The sequence below is a fragment of the Batrachochytrium dendrobatidis genome, assembly GCF_000203795.2.
Source record: "Batrachochytrium dendrobatidis JAM81 unplaced genomic scaffold BATDEscaffold_1, whole genome shotgun sequence".
In the NCBI taxonomy this organism is placed as follows: Eukaryota; Fungi; Chytridiomycota; class Chytridiomycetes; order Rhizophydiales; genus Batrachochytrium; species Batrachochytrium dendrobatidis.
This window is the reverse complement of record NW_006281099.1, coordinates 1,268,269-1,294,817: the sequence shown is the minus strand read 5'-3', so window position 1 is coordinate 1,294,817 and position 26,549 is coordinate 1,268,269. Positions and strand designations below refer to the sequence as shown.

Sequence of the window (26,549 nt, the reverse complement as noted above, 5' to 3'; positions counted from 1 at the left end):
ACGTAAAATGAACTACTAAAATAAAATATATAATAGTCTCATATTTGGTACCAATCTTACTGAACAATATTGTTTTTAAACTCATTAGTTGACTGATCTTCATGCTCATTCTTGTACAAAAATACAAAGCAAATGTTTGCATTCTTGACATCTTTTTAACCTCCAACTTTCCTTTGCTTTTTTACAAATACTGGGTGACTGGCATGTAGAGTTGCATTCCCGAGATATGTTGAATTAGATTGCAAACGTATCTGATATTAGAATACAACAGATTTTCAATAAAAAAATAATTAATATCCAATAACAAATATTTAACGATTGTTTATTCTGAATGAATCAGCTCAAGATCAATACAAGTGTTTCATTTTACGTGAATACGGCTATAACAAGATAAGTATAAGATGCGCAAAGATGCGATTGTTGAAAAATACGCATTCTAGGACGATTCTAAACGGCACAATCAGATAATGAAAGCGTAGAGATCGGTCCTAAACTACAACGCAAGTATAGACCAACTTAACGACGAGGAGCAGCAGTAGATCCCTTGGATCCAGAAGTATCTTCCTTGTAGGGATAATCTAAAGTTCTGGTCTTGAGACGCCAGAGATATTTTTTAGTACCATTGGACACATGGACACCCATGGCCATGGTTGCATGTTCTGCCTTGAATTTACGAATAAAAACAGGATCCCACAGTTCCCAGTGGATGCCCAGATCCTTGCAACAGCGCATAAGAGCATTGCTCTTGCAGCCTTCCGAGGCAGTGGGGAGACTATCCTCGCCAAAGAAATCTTGTTCACCACGGGCCTGAGAAACAAATCGTCCAAGACAAAACAGCGCATATTCTCTCGAGATATTTTTGTTGTTGACAGTATGAGGGCCTCGAGGAACAAGACCCCATCCACCAGGACCAAATGCTTTGTTGAGAATACGACGGTACTTGATCTCGGGAATATATAGCATGCCATCAGGCTTGACCTCGATATCAGACAGGTTGATACTCTCGTTCAAAACCTTGGAGACCTCTTCAGGAAAGGGCTCGTGGGAAACACCTTTGAAGGAGCGGGAGAGATCCTCAACCAAAGGAGACTCGTCTTTAAAGGCTTGCGTACCAGCATCGACTCCTGCACTATTAGTGTTTGAAGCCAGCTCGTTCTCAAAGGAGACAGCACTGGGAAAGGCAGATTTGTCAACAGTAGCTTGAGCAACAGCAGCGGGGGAACTGGAAACTCGACGGATCACAGGTGCTGCCTTTGATCCTGCGATCTTGGAAAACCCTGCAGCAGCAGAAGGTGCTAGTGGAGCAGTAGCCAAGGCAGAGGCATGGAAAGAGCGATTGATGGAGGTCTGGATATGTTGTCATGAAAATAAACATGTCAGAATATTAGTTATTGAACCAGCTGATCTATAGTCATCATGTTCGAGTTGTAGAACAAGTTTATAGTCAAAATGGTTGGATCTATCAACTGGTTTAAACTGCAACAAACAGCCCAACCCTAATCTTGACTCTTTCAACTGGTTATACAGATCAATAGGATATTGTTGTAATCAACAGTGCCAATAGTTACCAAAGCAGTTCGACGCAGAGTAGCAAACATTTGGAATACTGTAAAAACGAAAAGAATTATAATTCAGTTGATTCTATGTTGGTGTGAACACTCGAGTGTATTAATAAACTTTGCTTTTGTCGCCGTATTGACAAAATAGATTGCTAATATGCCAAACTGCATAATAAATAGTCTTATGATGGGTCAGTTTACTAGACAGTGCTGAGCTTTTAGTTTATTGGGGTTTCACTGCCCATTTTCGTATAACTGAACGAATGTTTACATCACAGTTCCAGTCAATCCCAGACTTGTGCAGTCTTAAACTAAAGCGAACGTACTAGTTTTTAGAGGTATACGAACTTATACAGTTTGACAGCACCAGAACAGTCAAACCAAATTTGTTAATCGCAGTGTATGGCTATACCAAACATCAATCTCAGCTCAAAACCAGTTTGATTTTATGTGCATCATATGATGGATATTATTTATTGGGTTGAAAATATCTATTTGCAGTAAGCATAATGAATACTCAACCATTGCTTATTTCAAAGTCGAGATAGTTTTATTTTGAATTGAATTAGGGTTGGCAATAAAAAGCATGAATAAAATCAAGTTGCCCTTTTTATCCCTACAGAACTTGACATAGATTCTGGAATAATGTTTGCTGTAGGAGCGATCAGTCGTACTGTCACCAAAGCTGTCATGTCTGCTTCTTTTAATACTGTCAATCGTGCTTCCTTCACTGCTGGCACTTTATCGCTCCCATCAGAAACTGCAAGGCTGCCCTCCTCGTTTTTGAAAGGATTGGCTGCCCATTTCACTACCAATATTGTCTCTAATACTCCAGAACAAGATATTCATAACGTTGTTATTATTGGTTCTGGTCCTGCTGGACATACTGCAGGTACATTGATCTAATGCAGGTGCTGTTTTTTGCGACTCGAAATCTGATGCTGATTTCTGTTTTGAATCCCATTCTATTGTTAGCCATCTATTGTGCCCGTGCCAATCTTGCTCCTACCATGTACGAAGGATTCATGGCTGGAGGTGTTGCTCCTGGAGGTCAATTGACTACTACTACTGATGTTGAAAACTTTCCTGGATTTCCAGGTGGTATTATGGGTCCTGAGATGATGGATCGTTTCCGTCAGCAATCCCTTGCCTTCAAAACCACCATTCACACCCAAACTATTTCAAAGGTAGATCTTTCTCAACAACCATTTAAGATCTGGCCAGAATCTTGTGAAAAAGACCCTCCCATTTTGGCAAAGTCCATCATCATTGCAACAGGTGCAACTGCCAAGCGAATGAACATTGATGGCGAGGAAACTTATTGGCAGCGCGGCATTTCTGCCTGTGCTGTATGCGATGGTGCTGCACCCATTTATCGCAATCGTTCTTTGGCAGTGGTTGGTGGTGGTGATTCTGCTGCTGAAGAAGCAATATTTCTCACCAAATACGCTTCCAAAGTCTTTGTTCTTGTGAGAAGAGATAAACTACGTGCTTCCAAGGTCATGGCAGATCGACTGCTTAAACATCCCAAAGTTGAGGTTGTATGGAACACAGTTCCCATTCAAGCCAAAGGTGATGGAAAACTGCTCCAGACGCTCGTTGTTCAGGACACAAAGTCGGCCCAACAGCGCGATCTCCCTGTATCGGGTCTGTTTTATGCCATTGGACACTTGCCCAATACGAATGTGTTTGCTACTGGTGGTGGGCTAGATGGCACTGCTCCTCAGGTTAATCTAGACAAGGATGGGTATATCATCACTGAGCCTGGTACGTCTAAAACAAATGTCGCAGGTGTGTTTGCTGCTGGTGATGTGCAGGATAAGCGCTACAGACAGGCTGTAACTGCTGCTGGATCTGGATGTATGGCTGCTTTAGATTGTGAAAGATGGCTGGAAGAACACCACAATTAAATCCATGATATTTTATAGTTGATTCAAAGCTTAATTTCTGCAGCCTTGTATAACAGTCTTTGGTGACCAACAGTATATATAGTTTATGTTACAATTATTGTAAAGTGTTTTAAGGAGTTGTGTTAGTGATTTTGATGAAGAGAAAACTGTTTAAGCTTGCTTAGCCATCAATTGAACAGATTAGAGTTATTGTTAAACTTGTCCAAATTCAATACAAATCTCCGCTATATTATGGACGCTGGAAACAAGTCCCACACTAAGCTAGGAAAATCCAGCAAGTATGTTATTCTTATACCACTGCATAATGCAGGAACAGATGGCAATAATAGTGCTTGCCACTCATCAATTTATATTTTGACATTTGTCCACCATTCTATCCAACGACTGCCAAACACGTAATACATAGTACCTATTCAAGCAGCCACAATCAGCGTTCCAGCTCACGCATCCAAGAAGGCCAAAGGTCAAAAAATGCACTCAACTCATCTGCTGTATACGGCACCAGCAGTCGCCAAAATATCCGTGCCTCCCACGCTGTACTGGATAAAAGAGGTGCTGCCTCCAGTCGTGACGGACCCATCGTAACTATCAAGGACGATGATGGAAACGATGTAACGCCTTTAAGTCTTATGGGGAAAAAACCACATCATAAAGATGTGGGCGGTGTATCTACTAACGATATGTCCATATCAAATATGATCAAGGTTAGAAGTGGTTAAAAAGGCTTGTTTTTCTAGATAAAAGTGTTGTCTATCCAAACCGTGGTCAAGATGATCTAATCTAGTTTTTGATTTTGACTGGTGTATACAATGAATTAGGAAACCGTGTCGGATGTGCTGAACCATTTAGAGCAACTCACTACTTCATCGTGGAATTCATCCGCTATTGGAAAATCCGGTGCAAGTTTCGTCTACACAAGCCATATGGCTTCTGGATCAGAGTCTATTCAAGAAGATCGAGACGATGAATCATCATCAGCAACAAGTGCTGATTCTGGCGAGGAAAGTCATTTACAAACAGGTAAGCACTGAGTTGGAAAATTAAACTTTGTTTAAAATTAAAATACTCGGACATTAAGCCAGATTAATTCAATCACACTTGCACGCTACATGCATTTTCACGAAATGTTGAATGATATCAGGAGCTGGTTTTGGAGTCAAGTCTAGCTCTAACATGCTTACGGGCCTGTCAATGCAGCCTCGCCTACAAGCCGAAATCAACCCAAATAAACTCGTTCATGTCAATCTTACGGAGACTGATACCATCATGCTATTAGACGTTCCTTCCATATGCGTGTTTAGCGAATCAACTGATGAAGTGACTGCCATCAAGGCTTCAAATGCAAAATACAAAGAGGTAACATTTAAACTCGCATCGTGGTGGATTTTGGCGTGCAATTTTCCATATAGGAGCTTGAAATATACTTATTTGTACGAATTGCGATTTATGTGTATAGTTGCTTGTATCTAGAGTCAACAATGACAATTTTGTTGAGCGAGGTATGCAAACGTTCAACAACGCCCATAAATCAAAAGATATTCAGGCCACAGCACAAAGGCAAATCAATGCCGAAGTGATGGTCAATCAATGGGAGATTTATGATGCATATAACGAAGAATCCAATCATATGGTCTCAACTGGCGGAGATGGGTATGTAAAGTATTGCTGCTTTTGATCAGATCTGAATATCAACTCAATCAAGTGGTGTATAGTATTGCGTCAAGCAACGAGTTGTATAGATTATACTGAATTTGCTAATGCAACACGAATATATGTGTAATAGAAACAAGGACACGGAAACTGAAAAACTTGTGGTAGATTATTTCATGGAGCAGCCCGTACCTTTAAAAAATTCTCATGCATTAATTGGCGCCAGCATTACATCTTTTGGTTCACAAAGCATCAGAAAATCAGAATCTACGTTTGCTTCATTGTCACATTCTGCTGTGGGCATGAATGCATCCAACGCAAATAATCAAGTCCAGCTTGAGTTGGCTCAAGCAAAACAGATTGCTGAAAAAGAGATTGCACTCAACGTAAGTGTGTTTATAATTGTAGACTATGCATCAATACATCAGATTGCTGTAATGTACCTTGCTGACAATCAACCATTTTTGAAAAATAGCTGAAATCAGATCGGCTTGCATATAATCTTGCATTGATGGAGCAAGCCGTAGTTGGCAACAATTATGAAAAGAAGCTTTTACAATACCGTAACGTTCCTGATGCGGAAATGATTGAGCAAAAACGTGTTCAAGAAATTATGAGATCACTCGAGCAAACCAACGAAGAACACAATCTAGACAACTATGATCGCGAAGGTTTTTGATTGCTATTGCTTTTTTAACAGATTTTCACTGTTTAATTTTATAATGTTTGGCTGATGCAATTTTGTTTATCTATGCCATATTGAATTTGTATAACTATGGTTGTTTCGGGGTTTAGGAAAAGGTTGGTATTTGTTTTAATTAATATGAAATAATTGTGTCGTTTATTCACTTTGTACAAATTGAAATATTTAGAGGGGCATGAAACGGCCGATGCTGATTCTACAAACAGTCAAATCCCAACACTGCAGCTTCTTTGGTCCTATCGATGTGAGCTAACGCGAGGCCGTAGCGTCATGTATATGGCTTGGAATCGACAAAACGAAGTAAATTTGCAACGCTTATAGACAGGTATACTTGGAATAAATGCTGATATATTTTTTTGATATGAAACTCGATAGGATATAATTGCTGTTGCGTATGGAGAAGCCAAAATTTCATCGGATGCAATGCCTGGTTTGATTCTGTGCTGGTCTGTTAAAAACCCCGAGGCAAGAATCTAATTGGATTGTATGGGCCTATAGCAAGATTTGTCATGGGTCATTGAAATGTGCACCATACTTATTGATATTCTGTGTAGTGGCCAGAACGAATTTACTCGTCCTCATCTGCTGTCACTTCTATTGATTTTTCACGCATGAACCCAAGTCTATTGGCTGCCGGGTTTTTTGATGGTCGTGTTGCTATATATGATGTTCGGCGCAAAGACAATTGCCCAGTTTTGGACGACAGGTGAATATTTACATCTCACCAATAATCATCATAACAACAGCATGGAAATAATTGTAGCATTGACATTATTGTATTGAATATAAAAACATGTAGCGATATGAATGGAAAACATCACGATCCTGTGTGGGAGCTCAAATGGGTTGAACGCGAACGAGTAATTGGAGACGAACACTCGCGAGGTGAAGCCCTTGTGTCAGTATCCACCGATGGCCGAGTTACTCAGTGGATCATTCGCAAAGGGTTAGAATTCACTGGTACGAATGAGTTTATATCCTGTAACTGTTTGATACACTAGATAGTTTCATGCTTTCCAGATAACTTTTTATGCATATTACTTGATGTACAATAGACTTGATGACATTAAAACGCCTTTCAAAAGAAAAGTCTGCTCCAGCTGCAACTGGAGCAACCACATTGACTGGAAACGAAAAATCCAACTCATTTATTGCTCGCCAGACTGGTGGATTATGCTTTGATTTTAACCCCAAAGACAGTAACATGCAAGTATACGTCTGTTGACTACTTGAAGCAATAGTATTTATTTGCATAATTGCTCAATGCATTTCAATGTTACTTCAAACATTATGACTAATATTTTACCATTTTGCTTGATCAGATACTTGGTGGGAACTGAGGATGGGTATATCCATAAATGCTCATGTTCCTATAACGAGCAATACCTTTCTTCTTATGTAGGTCATAACGGGCCGGTGGTAAAAGTTAAATGGTCTCCGTTTCTTTCTGGGGCATTCCTTTCCTGTTCATTTGATTGGACAGTGAGATTGTGGAGCCAAGACTCTGACAAAGAAGTGTTTAAATTTCAAAGCGGAAAAGACTCGGTGACCGACATTGCTTGGTCTCCTCACTCATCGACGTGTTTTGGTTCCGTATCGTCGGATGGCAGGTTGGAAATATGGGATCTTGAATTTTCAGTGTAAGTTTATTAAATATCAAATATAGGAACTTTTCAATGTGTCATTCATTTGTATTTAAATTGACTGTTTTATTGTTGGTACCCATTTTGCGTAGACTGGATCCGATTATCAACCACTACGTGCTGGATCGGCAACTTACATCAGTGGTATTTGCATCGCAGTCACCTACCATTCTTACAGGTGATGATTATGGTACCGTTACAGTATACAAGATATGTAGGAATGGCAATGGAGGAACTGGTGACGAGATTGCATCAACCACGGGCATCATGGACTTGCGTGCCGGACTCAACCCATACGACGAAACAGTGGTGGCTTGGAAGTCTCAGGAGTCAAATACATTGCTGAAAATCATGGCAGAAAAGAATAGTGCTGGGATTGCAGCTAGTGGTGGTCCTTTGGTTTTGCCTTCTTCAGTCTAGTCAGGCTTCGGTTGTGCTGGCAAATCCAATCAACTCACGTTTTAGAAATACAGCAGAGCCGACTCGAATGGAAGCAGTATTTCAGATACGGAAAGTTTATTTATCCATAGCAAAATATAGAATTGGACAAGTGAGGCAAGACTACCCATCTATAATAAAGCGGTTTGTTTTATTTTTGATAAGTGATTGAAATTAAAAGACTAGTCCCCAATCTTGACCAAAATCGTTTAAAGCAATGTGCCAGATGGACGATCTGTGCTTATTGCTTCGTTTGTGTCCGGTATGATAGAGCTTGACATTGATAAAGGCCCTCCATGAGGAGCTGTTGCAGGAAAAACAGCAGGCTGGGTCAGTCCTTGAATATTTGCCAACGCAGTTTTGGCCCGATCCTTCACGTCCAGGCTTTCATCATTCAACCGACGAGTTAAAAGATCCTCTAGACCAAGTTGGCAAAGCTGCATAACACGACTTTGCACATTTTCATCGTCAATCCATGTAAGGTTGATCGCACACCACACTGACGCGAGACGGATTTCAGTATGTTCATGATCCTGTATAAACACCACCATTACATTAAACCCCAAACCCAATAATAGCAAATATCAACGCATTTGGATATATATCCATTACTCACCATATATTCAAAAACACGCTTTAAAAGCTCTGTTTTTGACATGATACTGGCTTTGCGTTCAGCAGTTCCAATAGCCAAATTAACCACAATATAAAGTATCTATTTGTATGAAAAGTGTAGACAGCAATATCTCAATAACAATACCATTTTAGCTACTCGACCACTCAAATATGCAATTACCTGAGTTACAATGTCATGATTACTTGGCATGGTGCTGAGTTTGCGCTCAAGAAGTCCGAGGAGATCGGTGCCACGAAATCCATTAAAAACTACTTCAACATCCTACAAAAACACGATAGTTGAAGGGTTGTAGTGAGTATAATTGCCAACCTGTTAAATAAATAAACACCACGTACCTGCTCATTTCCACATGCAGCATTTCGCACCAAGTTAAGGGCTTGCTCTTGCACAACAATATCCTCATCGTCCAAAAGTCTAGATTCTCGGCAATAAAAAGGTTATTTTACAAAAACTAGAGTGCAATCATAAATGAAAGCTACCTTAGCAGTTTATCCCAGCCAAGATGCTCCATGACAGTATTTTTGGTGATCGAGTCAGTTTGAAACAGCATATTCTTCAAAGCCCAAAGTGCATTCCTCCGCAACATAGCATCTGGCTGATCAATCAGTTCTACGAGCCGCTTGACTCCACCCTTTTCAAGCACAATTTTTTTCATAGGAGAAAAATCAAGCACAATATTACACAGCGTAGCTGAAGCCTCTATTTGCACTTCAATGTCGGAATCAAACAGAAGCTCAAAAAGTGGTGGTGCAAGACCGGCATCCATCAAACTCGTTCGCAGCATTTTCACACTTCTGGATAGACTGCGTGCACATTTGCATGCATTTTTTCTAATACCGACATTTTTATGGCCAAGATATGTGACAATTTGTGGCAGCAATTTAACATCAATGACTTGTTTTCGGCATTCTTCCTTTAATGAGCATACATTCGCAATCGCTAGCAGGGCAAACTGAAATTGAACATGTAATCATGATAATGAAAGGCAGGCAGTAGATATGCCACCAACAAAAATATTACTTGATGATTAGAAAAGTCAACTACATTGTATATTTGGTCAGCTTAACATAGTCAATTACCTCTAGTTGTCGAGTTGTTGAATTTCCAAATGTAAGAGATGCAGCAGTGGACGAGGTGGTCTCCCAAGATGCGGTAGATTTTCTTTGCTTTATAGCATTCAGTCCCTGTGTTGTAGGCCCATCAACCGGCATTAATGTGTTGATAATCTGAGCAAGTTTGGCAATTGCATCTGCCTCGATAGATGCAGCTTGAAGATCGTCACTTCCTGCTACTAGCTCAGCAAACAAGACTAGAGAACGCTCCCCAATCGCTGTGGTCGTTGTATCAGCACTGCGGGTATTAGGCGACGTGTCACCAAAAAGTTTAATTATCGTAGGCAACAACACTGCCAATACACTCGAGTACTGACTGCGTGGTATGCAGGATGCACAGTGGATGTATGTAAGGCTAATTCAATCAAATATTATCAATATAAGTACATTTAGCAAATTAAGCAATACTATTCAAATGTGCTTTTGAATACCATGTAGAAGCAGCCATGCGCATAGTTGGCCGTTTATCCCGAACTAGCGCAAAAAGCACATCAATTATTTTATGCCCATTTGGTACTAAACCATGGTCATGTTAGTATTTTAATCCTAAAAAAATGACAATTACATCAGACAAGTGTATCTACTACGTACATGTTGCTGATGCAATGAGTTTGGCAATATGCGAGTTATTATGACAAAGAGTTGCGAGAGTATCCAAAGCCGCCTCTTGTACACGAGGCGTTGAGGACCACTGCGGATCTAGCCATCTAATCAACGATGCAACAGCACCACTCGTTGCAATGCTGTCTCGCATGTCAGTGTGGTATTCTGAAATACGAGCAAGAGTACCTGCTGCAACTTCGGCGATATGGACAACAAGAGGTGATGCGTTTGAGTCCGTATCCGAGATGAGTCTGGACAAAATTTTAATATGAGAGGTCTAAACATATTGGGTTAGGTCAAGTCGCGTGTAAATATAAACTCCCCAATCAATAGGCTGTTCAGGGGAACAGTTGAAATGATCAGCAACGTGACTGTTACCTCGAATGATTTGGAGATCACTAATGATGGATACTGAACGATGGAGCGAAGTGCACGTACACCAGCATTTACTAATTTCAAATCTGATGCTAAAAGCGTATTTAAAAGTGGAGGAATCGCTCCTGCTTCAACAAGAGTATTTACATTTTCGCTGCCGCCTATTCAACATAGAAATGATGTCAGCAAGTCAATGATATATAAACCATGGATCAAACCTAATGCCAAAACACATGCTTTTGCACAAGTGGATACAATAATGTTCTAAAAGCAAAGGCATTCATAGTGTAGAATTTAAATACTAAAAACACCTGGATTAATCAACCAAATTTCAAGACATTAAATGAATTTACCATTAGCAAGACATGCAATCACTATGGCGATTTCTGTGCACAAATCAAATTGATTCGAGTATATTTTCAAGCACTCGAGTAAGCTATTGAAAAGATAAAAACGAGTAAATCAGTAGTTTAGAGACCAGACAACATCCAAATTGAATGAATATAACTCATTAAGAGTTTTTATACAAGACGGTGTCATCAGCCAAGGCAGTTAAAGCACACGGTAATGACAAGCGAACAAGATCTGATAGTAAGACACAATGACTCGAAGAAGTACAGAAGCAGTCTGGTGTATGCACTAGACTGCAAGTTACTGTGCATAACTACCTAGTGGACAAATGCAGTGAATGCAGATATAACTGTTTCTTTGTTGGGTTGCCAATGATGGCATTCTTGATGAAACGGACAGCCCGACACACCTGGTCCGGAGACTCTCTGTGAAGTAAAGCAAGAACTGCCAACTGATGTTTGCTCTGCGAAGCAGGAAGTAGAACAGTCATTGAAGTGTCCAATGGCAAAACGAATGACCGCAACAAGTGTTGATTGTCGAGGAAAGAACCTTGAATTCAACTGCACAATTTCACGCTGCAACTTGATGGTATTTTGCTTTCATGAATCATTCAAGCATTTGCTGTCTTGTTTCTGCTTTGGATTTCAATCTTGTTTTCACTGGCGTGCGTTGTCAAACTCATATTTCAGTCAAATGAAATCGTGTTTGACTGATTTCGTTTCTTGATTAATAATCGTATGACTAAACAACTTCAAATCAATCCTGAGATTACGTTGGATTGATACCAATTTATCAGTTGTTTTGAGATATTCTGTTGGGATTTGAGTAAAAACTTATCATCAACTTACATTTGACATGGAATCATGAGTGATATGAGATTGCATGTGATATCAATATCAAAGTTGATCATAGTTTCATCAATGACACGGAGTTGTAGCTTGAAATATCTTTTAGCAAGACCAACAAAGGTTTTGCAGTAGTATTCACGTAAAATGGAATATTTGTTCTTGTCATTGGAGACGTTGGCTTTACACGAAATCAAGGAATATCTGGAACGACCATGGAATTGAACAAGTTATGTTGTGCCCTAATATCAGATACGTTTGCAATCTAATTCAACATATCTCGGGAATGCAACTCTACATGCCAGTCACCCAGTATTTGGAAAAAAGGAAATGAAAGTTTGAGGTTAAAGATGTCAAGAATGCAAACATTTGCTTTGTATTTTTGTACAAGAATGAGCATGAAGATCAGTCAACTAATGAGTTTAAAAACAATATTGTTCAGTAAGATTGGTACCAAATATGAGACTATTATATATTTTATTTTAGTGATTCATTTTACGTGAATATAGTTGTAAATAGGCATTTCTTAATATTATGGCAGACATAATGGCTTGAATCCACAAGGAATCAAATACTGATAAACTGACAGTTCGAATGGAATAATAACGCATACTGGCAGTCAATCAATATGTAACAAACTTTGTTGATGTTGGCTAGATGAAGATTTATTGAATTTGTCATTCAACTTTCAACATTTTGGCCAAATCCACTACTTGGAATCTAAACTCAACTTGGCCATCACCATGAAAGTAGAGTCGAGTTCAGACACAAAGTCGCAGCTGAACAGTGCTGAAACTACAATCAAGTCTACTCCCTTTCTCGGATCTTTGGCTGACTCTATTCTTATTTTGATAGATGAACGGAAAGGTGTGACTTTTGTTGATCAATATCTGTAATCATTGTTTAAAGCAAGTACACAAGTCCTGATCCATACTACTATAGTTGATGATGCCATCAGTTTGATTCAAGTGTATCTTGATCAATCTAGTTATCCTCAGAGGTAATACTAGTGTTTTAATTGTATCAGTTGGCTTACGGTCTAGCCAAATGGCATCAACTTTTTAATTTACAATCATTTACGTAAATGGAATACTTTAGTTCTACAACCAGTAAACTGTTTGCATTGATTTTTCATGATCCAAAGGTCGAATTGCACGAGGTTGCCATGTTTGTTACGCTTTACACCAATCTTATCCTGATACATGGCCCAGAGGTGTTTGATGATGTATGGATTAGACCAAAAGGCAGTGTTAGTACATTTTGGATAGCGGTAGAACAGGCATGGGATAAACTTTTTAAAGCGATTAAATTGCAGGATGAAAAAGAGGTGAGCTTGTTTTTGATTTTGAAATCCAACAATTACTAATCCCAGTACCGGAAATTAGATTCGTAGAATGCTGCTGATCATGGATCTTTTTCTTGATATAGCAATGCGAGTTATCACTTTGAATGATGGTAAAACTGCCAATGTATTGCATTCTAGAGTGCTGTCATACAATTACACTTTTTCCTAAATACTATTCTGGTATTTGTAGAACAATGCAAGATGAGGGAAGTTGTTATTGGATCTATTGGTAGACGAATGGGTCTTCCCACTGGAATTGTTGAAGCCATTGATACCATTCAGAAACTGTCAGGAAAATCACCAGTTAAATTATTTACCACACACTTGGTTCGCTTCACCTCGTTGTGGTTCAATGTAGTAAGTTGCTAAATTCGAATTGACCTGTGAATCCTATGCAATATTTAAATAGCTTATTTCTCGACTCGTTTGATTTTAATTAAATCTAGTTTGGCGCATACAAGTGTACTAATGAAGGCATGGATTATCACGAACTACTGTCTGAAAAAGCCATCGAGATCATTCGATCACTTTCAAACATGAGCATCTCATGTGCAGCAGCAGAAACACTGTCCAAATCACTCGATGCTAAAATTAGTCGATCAGCGGATAAGTCTATTGACACATCGCTCGTACTAAATACTGAATGGCATTATCATCAAACACTTGTTGCTTTTGTTAGAGTAAGTTTGGTATCTGAGTCATCAATTGTCTACATGCATACGCCTGTCGAGGTTTGCAATCACAATGAGGTGAACACCCCATATTTAATATTGTGTATTATCAATTAGACACTTGATCCAGGCCAGTTTCTTTGGCAGTTCTGTGATCACACGCTTGTATCAACAAACGTTTATCCAGTGACTGTTCGACATTTAGCAAAAGCCAAACCGACTTGGCAAAAGATATCTCAGGTCCATTTGCAGTCCAAACCTGCAAGAGTAACAGTAGGTACGATGTGGGTGCATGCAATTCTGCTTAGCCGTTTAATGGAAAGCATAGAATTGGAGGCAAGCCAGTTGGATATTGCACGAGCGTCGATCGAATCGATTATAGAAGAGATTCGCGAAGATTTGTCAAATGCTAAAAGTAGGCGAGGTGGGCAGTCTAAACATGCTTTGGATGCTTCTGCTTTTGGATCAAAAAACAGTGATATGATACAGACTGCCACAATAGGACCAGCAGCAGCCAAGCGATCTATACAGTCCTGCTCAACAATTGACGATGACAGAGTATATCCTATCGACCAATATATGCTACGATGGCCAGATATGATGATGATGATGTGTGAATCAGCCCTGACACTCTGATACATTTGTTTTTATAAACCATGGTAAGTGTTTGAATCTAGTTACTGTTGTCACTTGGTCGAGGTAGATCAGATAGAGAATATGATGTTTAAACAAGTTTGTTTTTAATCTTTATTAGATTATGCAGCTCAAATACATTGCCTTGCGTGTGGTGTTGAGCATCTCCAAATATCAAAGTCGACACTATGTGTAGGGTTTCAATATGTAAAATAGCAAGGCTACATGTATATACGGAAATATACTGTTTTTCAACTAGTGTTTTTTAATGGCTGGTAAGAAGCTCAAGGTTTATAATAAGATGCCCAGGGCCAAGATTCAATGTTTTTTGAAATGCATATTATTATATACACGAGGGGACGATCGGAAGCGCGCTGATACGTGAAGGGTAATTCTACTGCAAAGGTGCGAGTTATATTTTGTTGGAAAGTTTGGGTTGCGCCAGGCATGGATATATTGAAAACATGGCCATTTCATTGAGCGATGGACTAATTACCTTGTTGAAATTTATTGACATTTTACTTTATTTTGGGTGACAAAGCCCTAGACAAGCAATACAAACCAGCTCATAAATATAATGACTAGAAAGTTCGTCACATGGCGCCGTTTAGTTTAAATAAGCATCAACATATCATATGGCTATATTGGAGAATGGCCAAGATATATTCAGCCTGCACATTTATCAAGACAATGTGCGCAGTTCGCGTACTTTGACAAAATACAACTGCAAACGTAATTTATTTCAGCATCTGTGGTTGCTGAAATTTCAAGAACGGCAACGTCCAAAGCATGTTTCCTTTATGATACATAGATCGTGCTAGGGCCATTTTAAACAGATCCTACATAGCAGTGGTTCAATGTCGAATGATGTATATATACCCTCCAGAGTTGTAGCCCCATGTGTGGAATTATAGGCTTGTATGAAGCATTTCCATTGTTTGAAAGAGTCGACTTCTGCATCAATGGGGAGTGAGTAAAATGGAGGGGTGACACCATGTAGGTGCTATAGTGTTTTTAAAAGGTTGAGGGGATAGCCAAACAAACAAGGTCAAAAATGCGTCAAGCTTTTCAACAGGAACTTCAAAACCAGCAGCCATTTGTTATTGTTCAAATCTTATATCCATTTAGACTGAATTGTTATATCAATCGAGACTCCACCCCTGAATTTAGCCTATTTTTTAGCCTAATCATTTCATAATAGCAAGAATATCAAACATCAGTTTGGCCAGCATTCACTGTCCTTTATAGTTTGTAATTCTTTAGGTCGCACAGATTTGGATTAGCCCATCTAGCTAGTCTCAATCCATCTTAATTTCACCAGACTTAGATTTATATACGTTATTATCCTAGTGCAAGTGTCGCCGAACATAACCTCAGGCCATAGAACAATCAGCTCGGATAATTACATCAAAATCACTTTGCAGCATATAGGATTTTGCTTTTTATACAAATCATAAAAATAACTTACAGATCGTGTAGAAAATGTCTAGTCGTACCGCTGATTTAGCACATGCTACACCTACCAAGCCCTCTATGCTTTTAAAGGATCTTAGACTGTCTTCAGTAGATTTGCTCAATCCTCTCTCTTCTGATTTGATGCAGTTTACGCATCCATCTCCCGAGTATACACCACAGGATTTCTGCAAAGAAAATGATGTAACACAATCTGGAATGCCGTCCACAATGATGAGCCATTTTGCAAACGCGGACGACATTTCCCTTTCGTGTTACGATAACACGATACAACATGCAATTGCCCAAGATGATTTGCTCTCGATGATGCAAGCGATCAAGGACAGCTCAATTGCATCAACCAATAATCTAGATGATATTATAATGCCTTCAATTGACAAGCAATCAAGTTCTGGAAGCCTTTTGCAGTTTTTTTCTCAATCAGGTATGGTCAGGCATTACTATTTTGAATATCCCTTTGTGTTTTCCTATACACACCCGATCCTACTCCCAACCCTATCCAAGTATCCTAAAACCACCCAAAACACCTAAAACACCCAAACCCCTGTTGCAAAAGGTAGCTAAGCAGGACTCGAGGGTGTGATAAGATGTACTGCCTATATGTGCACAGGGTTGGTGAAGCTGTATATTTTTCATTATTGTATCTACTTTATGCTTTTTCGTGTCGTGTCGGGAGAGTCGTGGCCTTGTCTGTGTATAGTCCCAAAGCGTTATGCCCAAGCTCAACTTGCTCGAGTATTATTTCATTTGCGTCCTTACACTAGGAAAACACTCCAGCGGTTGTCGGATACACGAGTTTTTCTCGCATGAGCTATTGAAGCATATAGTCCCTTTGGTGGTATTCAGTGTCGCACATCAGCATCCCTTTATATCTATCTTCAAACATACCTCATAGCCAATGATAATCTATAACCCGTCAAGATTCTATACCCAAAGTTGCTTTACCATAGATCACACCTTTACACAATCCCCACCGCTTTCTCTCAAATGTTTGCCTTTTATCCACCCCTAAACATTGGGCAACTTGAAAGCATGCCCTGTAATCATCGTTGTGTACTTTATCTAAAGCTTGATATATGTTTATAGGATGGCCTATAAAGAAGTTTGCAAGTGATCGGTTTGACTTTGAAAGCAAGCAGTCGTCACAGGCTACACTTGCATCACCCATGTCCTCTTGTATGCAGGATGGATCGATGCAGCCATTTCATGGTCTAGGGCTTGTACAGGGATCAGGAGAAGGTCTGCAAATGTCGGTTTCTACCTCGGATACATCTACTCGACGAAACAGTGATGTATGTCGAGCTGGATTCGATGGATTGACCATCGAAAAACGGGACACCAACACTGGCAGTATCCCTACTCCAGTTAAAGAAACTTTTCAAAATTCAGCATTGGGATCCTTGTCAACAGCCCATTCTGGTAGTCAATGGCCATACACATTGGGCTACCCAATCGACTCGCATGCAGCTACTTCTATTTCTCCTACATCCATACTAGATATTCCACCACTTCTTGGTACAACTGGATTTAGCAAGTCCTTTATGGAGCGTCTTGGTGAAGCAGGCGATAACAGTCTTGCAGGAACAACTCTCGAGTTTTCCGACGATATGCTATCCAGCTCACCCGTGGCCCAATCGATACACGACAACTCGCTATCGGCAACAATTGGTGAGCTGGTTCAGACTGGCATAGGCATGTCGATCAATGCCTCGGATATGATGACCAATCAACTATCCGCTACTCCGATTCGTCAATCTCAATCAATGCCTACGGGGTCCACCACGCCTGGTCAGCGTATGTTTTGCATAACTAATACAACTCCAAATTTTTCTAATCGTGGCCCTCTGTCACCCATGAGAAGTTGCTCCACTGTCCAAACTACCCCTCAAGTTGGCATGCTTCTATCTCCGTCAACTCCACACCAAGGAAACATGTTTCAGTTTTACAATCCCAACGACGATCTCTTTGAGCAGAGCTCTCCGCTGCAGTCGCTGGGAAACATCCATCAATACCAACAAAATCTGCAAGCTCGACTCCAGCAAGAATGCTTACAGGATTCGCTACCTCGGTATAACATGCCATTGTCATTGAACACGTCTTCAGGTCCAGTCAACTTTCCCAATAATCCGTTTTACGAACATCCGCTATGCTCGCCTCAGATGCAACATTTTAACAGTGCACTACAATGTAGTCCTGCATTGGGAACAACCACTTTGGCATCTGTAAACTCTATGCCATCAATGGCTATGCAACAGTCGTACATGTCACAGTTTATTATGCCCGAGTACTCGGTCAAGTTTGTGAATGACGTGACTGGATCTTTTTCTAACGGAACACTCGATAATTTAGACTCGGCTTCCAAATCTTCCAATACCAAACGCACCACTCAACGACGTCGTAGCGTGCAGTCCAAATCTAATCGACTTGGTCGCCAACAGCAAATGGATGCTTTTCCTCCAAAATCTCTTCCTGTGCCCATTCCAAAACATAAAAGAACTGAAAGGTTAACATCCGGCTCGAGCGAACGTGTTCGACCCAATCTAAATGTGATGTGCAAATCTCTCGAGCTATCACAATTTGATTCGTCATTGATCTCACCTTCTCTCCAGTCTCCATGGGCAATGAGTGATAGTGCCATGGGTGATTTACCAGTTGTTTCCAACAGTACGCCTTTCAATTCTACTATGCCAGCCAACCGTCGTAAAATGGTTGAGCGTGCTTTCTTTTGTATCAACTGCCGTTCCGAGCTGGGCCAAGTCAGTGTTCGTACTTCCATTCCTGAAGACCAAGTTCTTTTGTTGAGCTACTTGACTTGCAAGGCATGTGAGAGTCAGCCTGGCGGTACTTTGTGCGAGATGAACGCTATGTTTCCATTTGATATGATGGTTAACGACACGATCGATACACCTCTTGTAGCGACCTCTTTATCTTCTGCGGATCAAAAGATTTCTCCAACATCGGGTCGAAAACGTAGTCGTTCTATGGCTCCAACCGTTTGCTGCGAAGTATGCAAGGATATTGTCGGAGTTGTGCACAAAACACCTAATCCCCTTGTTGGCATTCCCAAGCCCGAGTATGTTTGTAAACCATGTTTTGATACGTATATGTTTTGCTCTGAATGTGGTGGTGGTGGCAAGCAGCGTACTGGTAAATGGCGACCCAAAGAATTGTTTGAAGCTGCCAGACGTACGTGCTCACTCCCACATGTCCGTGTTGGTAACGCACAGATTCACTACCAGGTACTTGTTACTGGAAATGAGCTTTTACCAGATACTATGAACGGTATTCAAGATGTGTTTTACGACTGCATGCTTTCACTCTATGCTGTGCCCACAATGATTAAGCTGTCCAAGTTTGGAACATACAAATCTGTTCTGGACGACATTGAAAAGATTTGGCGTACCTCGGTAATGAATCTGCTCAATTCACCTCCCGCACCTAGTGTGAATCGCTATTTGACTGTTGCATGGATGGATAAGCGTCATCGCAACAAGGGAAAAGGTAAATTTTCCATCAAGGATACTGTGTCTTGGTTAAGTCATATCAATGTCGAGCAAGCTGCTCCGGCATCGAATATGTTGCATCTTGGTGATGAAGCCAAAGGAGCTCGTCATCCGTCCGTCTCGCCTACAAGTCAGAAATCGTTTTCTGCTGGCATGGATGCTATGCGATTTGACTTTCTTTGCAATACACTCGGTGCGGGTCAAAATCAACACATGCCACAAAACTCTGCCATGCCATTGCCTTGCGCATCATCACTTACACATCCCTTATTTCACGAAACACCTCAACAACAAGATGATCCAATCGAGTCCAATCGCAGTTATATTGCTTTCTCTATGATGGACTGGGATATGTCACGCAACACAGTATTTATCACTCAAATGGCTCCTCGCAGTGTGTTTCTTAAAAGTCTCGATCAATACGTTGATCTCATGCATCGAGGTATCAATCAAATCATGCAAGATGCGCGTTCAATGAATCTGCCATCTCCATCCATTGTATGGGGATGGACACGTAATGATCATATTCGCTTGCTTTCTGTGCCAGGTCGTCTTGGATTTGTTTCGCAAGAACAATTCTTGATGGAACATCCTTCAGTAGATCCGGCGATCTTCTATCGCCCAGAATTTGCTGAATTATTTGATGAAGGATCACATGTATTTGCGCAAACCATTGATTCATTCATGGGCCAACGCTCAGGATAAACGTAGATTGTTTTGACTATCGTTTTATCTTTTTATTGATTCGAGGTGTAGGTATACAGCATACTTGCTCCATATAGACATGCTGCTATTGTTTCCACTTTTTCCGTTACATATTTTGAGTTTTGATACACATGCAGATACAGTTTGGATGCTAGAGTTTACGTTTCTCTGTCAATGCACTGAGAAATACTTGGGCTCATGCCACTTTATCCTTTCCCTTAGGCTATGCTAAATATTAAAAATACACGATTTTAATAAACCGGTATGAACCCGCCATTCAAATGCAATGGATATAAGTTGAAAATATATGTTTGCTTTATTCTCAATTCCATGTTGTAAAAACAAAACGTATTGCAAGTAACTTCAAATGAGGAGTTTAAACTCGGTGCATCAAAAAATGTTGATACTTTTAAAACTTTGCTATCAAATGCTTGACAATCGAAGGATCGGCTAGAGTGCTCAAATCACCCAGTTTGGCATGAATCACTTCATCATTATCTGCATCCTCTCTACTGACTTCTTTTGTTGCCACTTTGCGCAAAATACGTCGCATGATTTTTCCAGATCGCGTTTTTGGTAGATCAGCAACAATTACAACCCGCTGAGGTGTGGCAAAGGGGCCGATATGTGTTCGAACCTGGGTAATAAACGCCTGTTCAAGTGCTGCAATGTCTCCATGAGATTTGAGAGTACAGAAGCACACAATGGCTTGACTGGTAGTGATCAGATTGTATTGATTGTATTGATTAGAGTGGTTAGTTTGGTATACAAATTCAAAGTTGTACTCGAATCAAAGGGCAGATGGTCGTACCCGAAAATATCGTGAGGAATACCAATAACAGCGGCTTCAGAGCAGGCAGGGTGGAGAATCAACGCAGCTTCAATTTCAGCAGTGCTTAAACGATGGCCGGAAACATTGATCACATCTGAAAATAATTGAAATTCATCCCAATATGCATGTAGTAGTATTCACAAAACCAAAATGATGAGTACAAGGTTCCCAAATTCAGCATATTTCAATAATTTAAAAGCAATAGATACCACTAAAAATCAAAATGTAGTGTTAGTTACTAAAGTAACACGTTTCAACAAACCGTTTTTCATGGTGATTTAACAAAAGTTGACCAACTTACTCGAGACGACCGTTGATCCAAATAAATCCATCTTCATCGCGAGTTGCACCATCTCCAGTAAAATAAAATCCAGGATATGGCTTGAAATAAGTGTCTACAAAGCGCTGATGATCATTGTATATAGTGCGTGCAATGGATGGAAAGGAGTTGCGAATGGCAAGCACGCCAGTAACACCATTTCCTTCCAATTCTTTTCCAGTAGTCGGATCAAGAATAGCAGTGTCAATTCCAAAAAAGGGAAAAGTAGCTGCTCCAGGCTTGGTTGGGGTCACGCCCGTAATAGGAGTGACTAGATGAGATCCGGTCTCAGTCTGCCAGTATGTATCAACAACCATGCACTTTTTGCGTCCAACAACCTCATAATACCACAACCATGCTTCTGGATTAATTGGCTCACCGACAGATCCAAGCACACGAAGCGAGTCAAGTTTGTATGCTTTGACGGGTTCGTCACCGAGACTACGTAATGCACGAATAGCAGTGGGTGCAGTGTAAAACTGAGTGACTTGATGTTTGTCTACCAGGTCCCTATATGCATTATCAAACCATGTGCAATCATTTTAATGACTGGCGAATATTCATCTGTGAACATGTTCAAATACCTACCAGTAACGCCCGGGGTTAGGGTAAACAGGAGTGCTTTCAAATATGACTGTGGTCACACCAAGGCAGAGAGGACCATAAACAATATATGTATGTCCAGTAATCCAACTATTTCGCGATGAAATATATTAATACAAAAATAATTTACTTGATACATGCACCAAGTACTGTTCCTACCCAACGTCAGCCATGCAGCCAATTATATCATTGGGATGAACGTCAAACACATATTTACAAGTAGCAGCTGCACCAAGCAAATAGCCAGCTTGAGTATGAACAACTCCTTTTGGCTTTCCGGTAGATCCTGAAGTGTATAGTATAAAAAGAGGATCTTCGCTGCTCATTGGGGGAGCAGGACAGTATGGGCGTTGATAGCGCTAGTCAATCCAAAATCGTGTTAGCAGATACTCTATAAATTCTTGTTTAATACATATGCAGATGGCATGATTTAATTATAGCCTTAAAATACGCCGTACCATTTCTTCATGCCACCACACATCGCGCGGCGAGGAAAAGGGAACTTCGATATCGCCAGTGCGTTGAAACACGATAACATTGTTGATGCAAGGACATCCACTGACAGCCTGATCGGCAATCTTTTTAAGATGAATAACCTTTCCGCAACGCTTGCCCTGGTCGGTTGTGATGAGGATTTTGCAGTTGGCATCTATGATACGATCTCGGAGAGCTTCAGCACTGAAGCCAGCAAAGATAACACTGGATAACACACCAAGTCGAGCACATGCCAGCATAGCAACTGCAGTTTCAGGCAACATGGGCATGTAAATAGCGACAACATCACCCTTTCGAGCACCGTACTTGATCAGCAAGTTTGCAAAGCGACATACTTCCTGCTGTAAACGGAGGTAGGTCCAGCTTTCACCTTCACCTGGCTCATCGGCTTCCCAAATAATAGCAATTTTGTCTGGATTAGCAAGAGCATGGCGATCCACACAATTATACGAAACATTAAGCTCTCCGTCTTGGAACCAAGCGATATCTCCGTGTTTAAAACCACTATTTAGTAGATATCGATGGAAAATAAAGACTTAGACTCAAGAAATAAATCAACACATGATAACTCCGAAACAGTAGAGTTGCACCCACACACCCGCTCTTGACACTCGAGAATGGGTGTGAAAATGTGAGCAGTTCGTTGGCAAGCTAAAGTGGTTTAATGCCCGAATATTTGGTCAAATTATACATTTTGATAGTAAATATTATTAGTAGATATTGATCACCAGTAGTCAGAGCAAGGCCAATTAAAATGTAGATTTGAATACAGCCTTGAGTATTAAAAGGGACGATCTACACCGCTTTGGTATTACAGATGGGAAATGATGCTCAAATTCAAGCCACAACAGCTCTCAGATGCAACAAGTGGGTTTCTGTCAACACACCTTTCCAAAGAACGCTTCTGGATTTGAGATGCTTTCAGTATGCATTGTCTTGTAATCTTCAAACGAGGCCAGATGAGGTTTGTGAGTAGGATAAACAGGAGGCGGAATGATCTTGGACAGATGGGAAGGTCCAATCAAACTACTTGGATCACCAGTACAATCCATTTCCACAGTGTAGCAAGGCTGAGTCATTTTCGATGGTAGCAGCTCGATAGTCAACTCGAATGGCTGAATAATCAGCTTTTAAAGCAATTTGATGGGCGAAAATTGAGCACTACGTCATGTGAACACACTGGCTTGAATCGCGAAGCCCGTCTAACTGTTAGCAACAGTCAGATTTGATCATCTGAATCCAATGTTCACAGCCATGTTCACTCAGTGCAACGCTTTTGTATTTGTCTTGCAGTCGCTGCTTATATTCTGCTTTGTAATAAACAATTGTTGAATATTGGTATTTACTACACTTTCTCGATTCAAACACAACATTCGTCATATGATGTATGCAGAATTAGGCTATAGGTCGGACTGAAATCCTCTCTTGAATCTCTTCCACTTTTGATAATCATATATTGTATGATCACCAAGTTTGACTCCAGACTCGTCTACAATTCACACGTTTGCTGATTGTTCTCAATGCAACACATATTTGTTGTATCCTGAAATGACATTGTGTTTGCGCTTCAGTCCATAAAAACAAGATTCGCATTTCAAAAATGCAATTATACATACCAATCACCAGGGAAAAATCACTGCTATGTCAAACAATTCATTTTATTTGATTGAAAAAGCTAGATAATAATACTTTGGTCAAAATCATCGTTATTATCATCTTGTACATCCATATTGTCAGATGTGTTGCTGGGATTATGATTGGATGTCTGCTTGAATAAAAAAAGCAAATCCTCTACACTCAGTCGACCCAGTTTAAACTCTCCTTCACCTAATGCGCCTGCGGCAATTTGCCGCTTATTACAGTTATAAGACAAACAAACTGTCAATTCAAATATCCCAATCATAAAAGTCAAATTTGAATTCAAAAAACAATCAACACACCTTGCTTTCTTGCATGATTAAAATCCGCTCTTCAATTGTGTCTTTGGCAACCAGGTAAGATACACGTACATCAACACGCTGTCCAATACGATGCACACGATCAATGGCTTGATCTTCCACAGCTGGGTTCCACCATAAATCACAAATAATCACCCGGCAAGCAATGCTAAGATTGAGTCCAACACCACCACATTTTAGACTCACAAGCATTACCGATATGTATGGGTCTTGAAAAAATGTCTTGATGGCCGTATCTCGTTGAGCCAAACTCATACCACCATCATACTAGATAATTGCACAATGAGCAAAAATACAAAAATCTAAATTTCAACAATGATCGCTAATAACTTACTCTTGTCCAGCGAATTCCTTTTTTAGTCAGAGCAGTCTGAATTAAATCCAAATTCGTGATCCACTAGTTTATCAAAGTGATGGGAATAAGACACAAAGTAATGAAATGTAAACACATCAGCAAATAGTAGAGGCTCGACAAACCTGTGAAAAACTGCACGTAGACAAGGTAGAAGACAATATTAACTAGCGTATAGGCATTCAATCAAAAATTTGGTTCAATCTTTAATATACACTTACATGATGGTTTTGTTGGTTGGGTTTTCATCATGTGTTCTTTCCAAAATGCGGATCAATGCATCCAATTTTGTCGATGAGATCCAAGAAGTCCAGTCACTGAATTAAACATAGTAAACACCCATACAAATTAGTAATAAATAAAAACAACTATATGGTATGCTTGATAAATCTAAACTACACACCCATCGGGATGAAGTCCAAGAAGAATATTGTGGATATTGCTTGGTCTGAAAAATACACCAGTTTGTCCTGCAGTTTTGCTTTCATCCGGTACAGTAGCTCCTGATGCTCGATCACACACAGAAACATGCTTTCGATTCACATTATTTTCACTCATGATCTTGGTAACGAATACTGAGGCTGGCAAAGTGCTCTTGATATCAGCGCAACAAACCGGACACGGCTTTTTAAAAGTGTCATTTTCCACATCAGATGCATTTGATAGTATGAGTTCAGAGATGCACTCTTTGCAAAATCGATGTCCACAAGATGTAACTAGAGCATTGTTCATAACATCCATACATATAGGACACTCGTCACTAATAAAATGCGACAAATCAGCTCTAGCTTGCGTCATGACACGATCAAATATATCAGGCTTAAAGGGTAACTTTGAATCACTGGTTTGGTCATCTTCATCATCCGAGTCGCCAAGCTCGTTATCAAGTCGCAGTTTTGATGTATATTCCCCTTTATCTTTGGATCGAAGAGCAGCCATTGACAGTGCTGGTTTTGCAGATGTAAGTAACATTTGCGATTTTTGAACAGTGTTTGAAATGTCAGTCAACACATTGGTTGTCTTGTAATTAAATCCTTGAAAGTCCATTTTCACTCCATTTTGCATGAAATTTAGATTGAATATACCACGATCAGCATCCTCAAAGGCTTCTTGTACCAAATGAGGATGAGTGACTGCCTGTCTAAGTCGTAAAATAAGACATAGAATGTTGCTGTAATTTTTTGAAATGTCACCTAATATTTACACACGGACAAAATTGCATCAGTGACTTTTGAATACTAGAGTCCGCTCATCTTGCAAATAAAACAGTTTGACAGTACAGAAATATATGCTCACCACTTGCTACAAATTTGTTGAACTGATTTGTGGCACAAGCTTCCAAAGCATGATAAAACGCGGCTTCGTTTTCATTCAAAGTCACCTTTTCAATCTCTATCAAGCGTTGAGGCAGCTTTAAAACTGGTTCACCATTGTGGTTTTTGGATGTTTTCTTGCGTCGTAGCATGCACGATCCAAGAATCACCTGTAAACGATTGATAGCCACACGACTGGATTCAGGGCAGTCTCGTTTGATATTTTTTGTGATTGTGTTTGAAAAATGGGCATAATTTGACCAATGTGGAATGCAGAGGAATCGAAACTGACTGTATACTTCATCGACGTTCTGTTGATGAAGTATTATTAAACACAATACCAAATAGTAAGCAGAATATTAAAACATATACAGAAAACTAAATGCAAAGTCTGTCTAGAGGTTTAACAAATGAACGTGTATCTACTCAAAAACAATAGTATTTACATTCTGAATTGGAGTTCCTGTAATGGAAAAACGAGTCAGACTGTCAAGTGACGAACATGCCAAGGCTACGCAAGT

At 40.0% G+C, this 26,549-nt stretch overlaps 8 protein-coding genes across 8 annotated transcripts; 4 read left to right on the top strand and 4 right to left on the bottom strand.

The window, feature by feature from the left end:
• Nucleotides 1-516: 516 nt before the first annotated feature.
• On the bottom strand, nucleotides 517-1,074 carry BATDEDRAFT_8853 (uncharacterized protein; the record flags this gene model as incomplete). Its single annotated transcript, XM_006674990.1, has 1 exon — nucleotides 517-1,074. A coding segment is annotated over one exon (558 nt), but the record flags the coding sequence as incomplete, so codon positions are not given.
• A 1,175-nt stretch (nucleotides 1,075-2,249) lies between these two features.
• On the top strand, nucleotides 2,250-3,469 carry BATDEDRAFT_21564 (uncharacterized protein; the record flags this gene model as incomplete). The annotated part of the gene is made up of 2 exons (XM_006675258.1): nucleotides 2,250-2,451; nucleotides 2,535-3,469. The coding sequence occupies 2 exons, from the start codon at nucleotides 2,250-2,252 to the stop codon at nucleotides 3,467-3,469; spliced, it is 1,137 nt and encodes a 378-aa protein (XP_006675321.1).
• Nucleotides 3,470-3,700: 231 nt separating this feature from the next.
• BATDEDRAFT_85514 (uncharacterized protein) lies at nucleotides 3,701-7,885 on the top strand (the record flags this gene model as incomplete). The annotated part of the gene is made up of 16 exons (XM_006676227.1): nucleotides 3,701-3,747; nucleotides 3,876-4,173; nucleotides 4,288-4,489; nucleotides 4,611-4,825; nucleotides 4,926-5,119; nucleotides 5,253-5,505; nucleotides 5,595-5,790; nucleotides 5,915-5,920; nucleotides 5,992-6,122; nucleotides 6,198-6,252; nucleotides 6,384-6,528; nucleotides 6,622-6,782; nucleotides 6,878-7,021; nucleotides 7,145-7,168; nucleotides 7,225-7,462; nucleotides 7,558-7,885. 16 exons carry the CDS (start codon nucleotides 3,701-3,703, stop codon nucleotides 7,883-7,885), a joined length of 2,637 nt encoding a protein of 878 aa, XP_006676290.1.
• A 151-nt stretch (nucleotides 7,886-8,036) lies between these two features.
• On the bottom strand, nucleotides 8,037-11,479 carry BATDEDRAFT_34009 (uncharacterized protein). The gene is made up of 11 exons (XM_006675658.1): nucleotides 11,299-11,479; nucleotides 10,984-11,066; nucleotides 10,634-10,791; nucleotides 10,244-10,532; nucleotides 10,084-10,168; nucleotides 9,620-10,007; nucleotides 9,020-9,492; nucleotides 8,876-8,954; nucleotides 8,700-8,801; nucleotides 8,520-8,618; nucleotides 8,037-8,436 (listed from the first exon to the last, which is right to left on the bottom strand). The coding sequence occupies exons 1-11, from the start codon at nucleotides 11,469-11,471 to the stop codon at nucleotides 8,113-8,115; spliced, it is 2,253 nt and encodes a 750-aa protein (XP_006675721.1). The 5' UTR covers nucleotides 11,472-11,479; the 3' UTR covers nucleotides 8,037-8,112.
• Nucleotides 11,480-12,569: 1,090 nt separating this feature from the next.
• Nucleotides 12,570-14,732, top strand: BATDEDRAFT_84672 (uncharacterized protein; the record flags this gene model as incomplete). The annotated part of the gene is made up of 8 exons (XM_006676226.1): nucleotides 12,570-12,693; nucleotides 12,769-12,826; nucleotides 12,925-13,153; nucleotides 13,212-13,281; nucleotides 13,362-13,528; nucleotides 13,618-13,851; nucleotides 13,960-14,501; nucleotides 14,597-14,732. The coding sequence occupies 7 exons, from the start codon at nucleotides 12,570-12,572 to the stop codon at nucleotides 14,476-14,478; spliced, it is 1,401 nt and encodes a 466-aa protein (XP_006676289.1). The 3' UTR covers nucleotides 14,479-14,501; nucleotides 14,597-14,732.
• A 1,225-nt stretch (nucleotides 14,733-15,957) lies between these two features.
• On the top strand, nucleotides 15,958-20,156 carry BATDEDRAFT_21560 (uncharacterized protein; the record flags this gene model as incomplete). The annotated part of the gene is made up of 2 exons (XM_006675257.1): nucleotides 15,958-16,372; nucleotides 17,035-20,156. 2 exons carry the CDS (start codon nucleotides 15,958-15,960, stop codon nucleotides 20,154-20,156), a joined length of 3,537 nt encoding a protein of 1,178 aa, XP_006675320.1.
• Nucleotides 20,157-20,454: 298 nt separating this feature from the next.
• On the bottom strand, nucleotides 20,455-23,489 carry BATDEDRAFT_15375 (uncharacterized protein). The gene is made up of 8 exons (XM_006675054.1): nucleotides 23,293-23,489; nucleotides 23,004-23,056; nucleotides 22,369-22,909; nucleotides 22,070-22,269; nucleotides 21,896-22,000; nucleotides 21,297-21,817; nucleotides 20,968-21,082; nucleotides 20,455-20,869 (listed from the first exon to the last, which is right to left on the bottom strand). The coding sequence occupies exons 1-8, from the start codon at nucleotides 23,482-23,484 to the stop codon at nucleotides 20,566-20,568; spliced, it is 2,031 nt and encodes a 676-aa protein (XP_006675117.1). The 5' UTR covers nucleotides 23,485-23,489; the 3' UTR covers nucleotides 20,455-20,565.
• A 684-nt stretch (nucleotides 23,490-24,173) lies between these two features.
• BATDEDRAFT_7470 (uncharacterized protein) lies at nucleotides 24,174-24,573 on the bottom strand (the record flags this gene model as incomplete). Its single annotated transcript, XM_006674876.1, has 2 exons — nucleotides 24,174-24,257; nucleotides 24,346-24,573. Coding segments are annotated over 2 exons (312 nt in total), but the record flags the coding sequence as incomplete, so codon positions are not given.
• Between the last annotated feature and the right edge of the window lie 1,976 nt (nucleotides 24,574-26,549).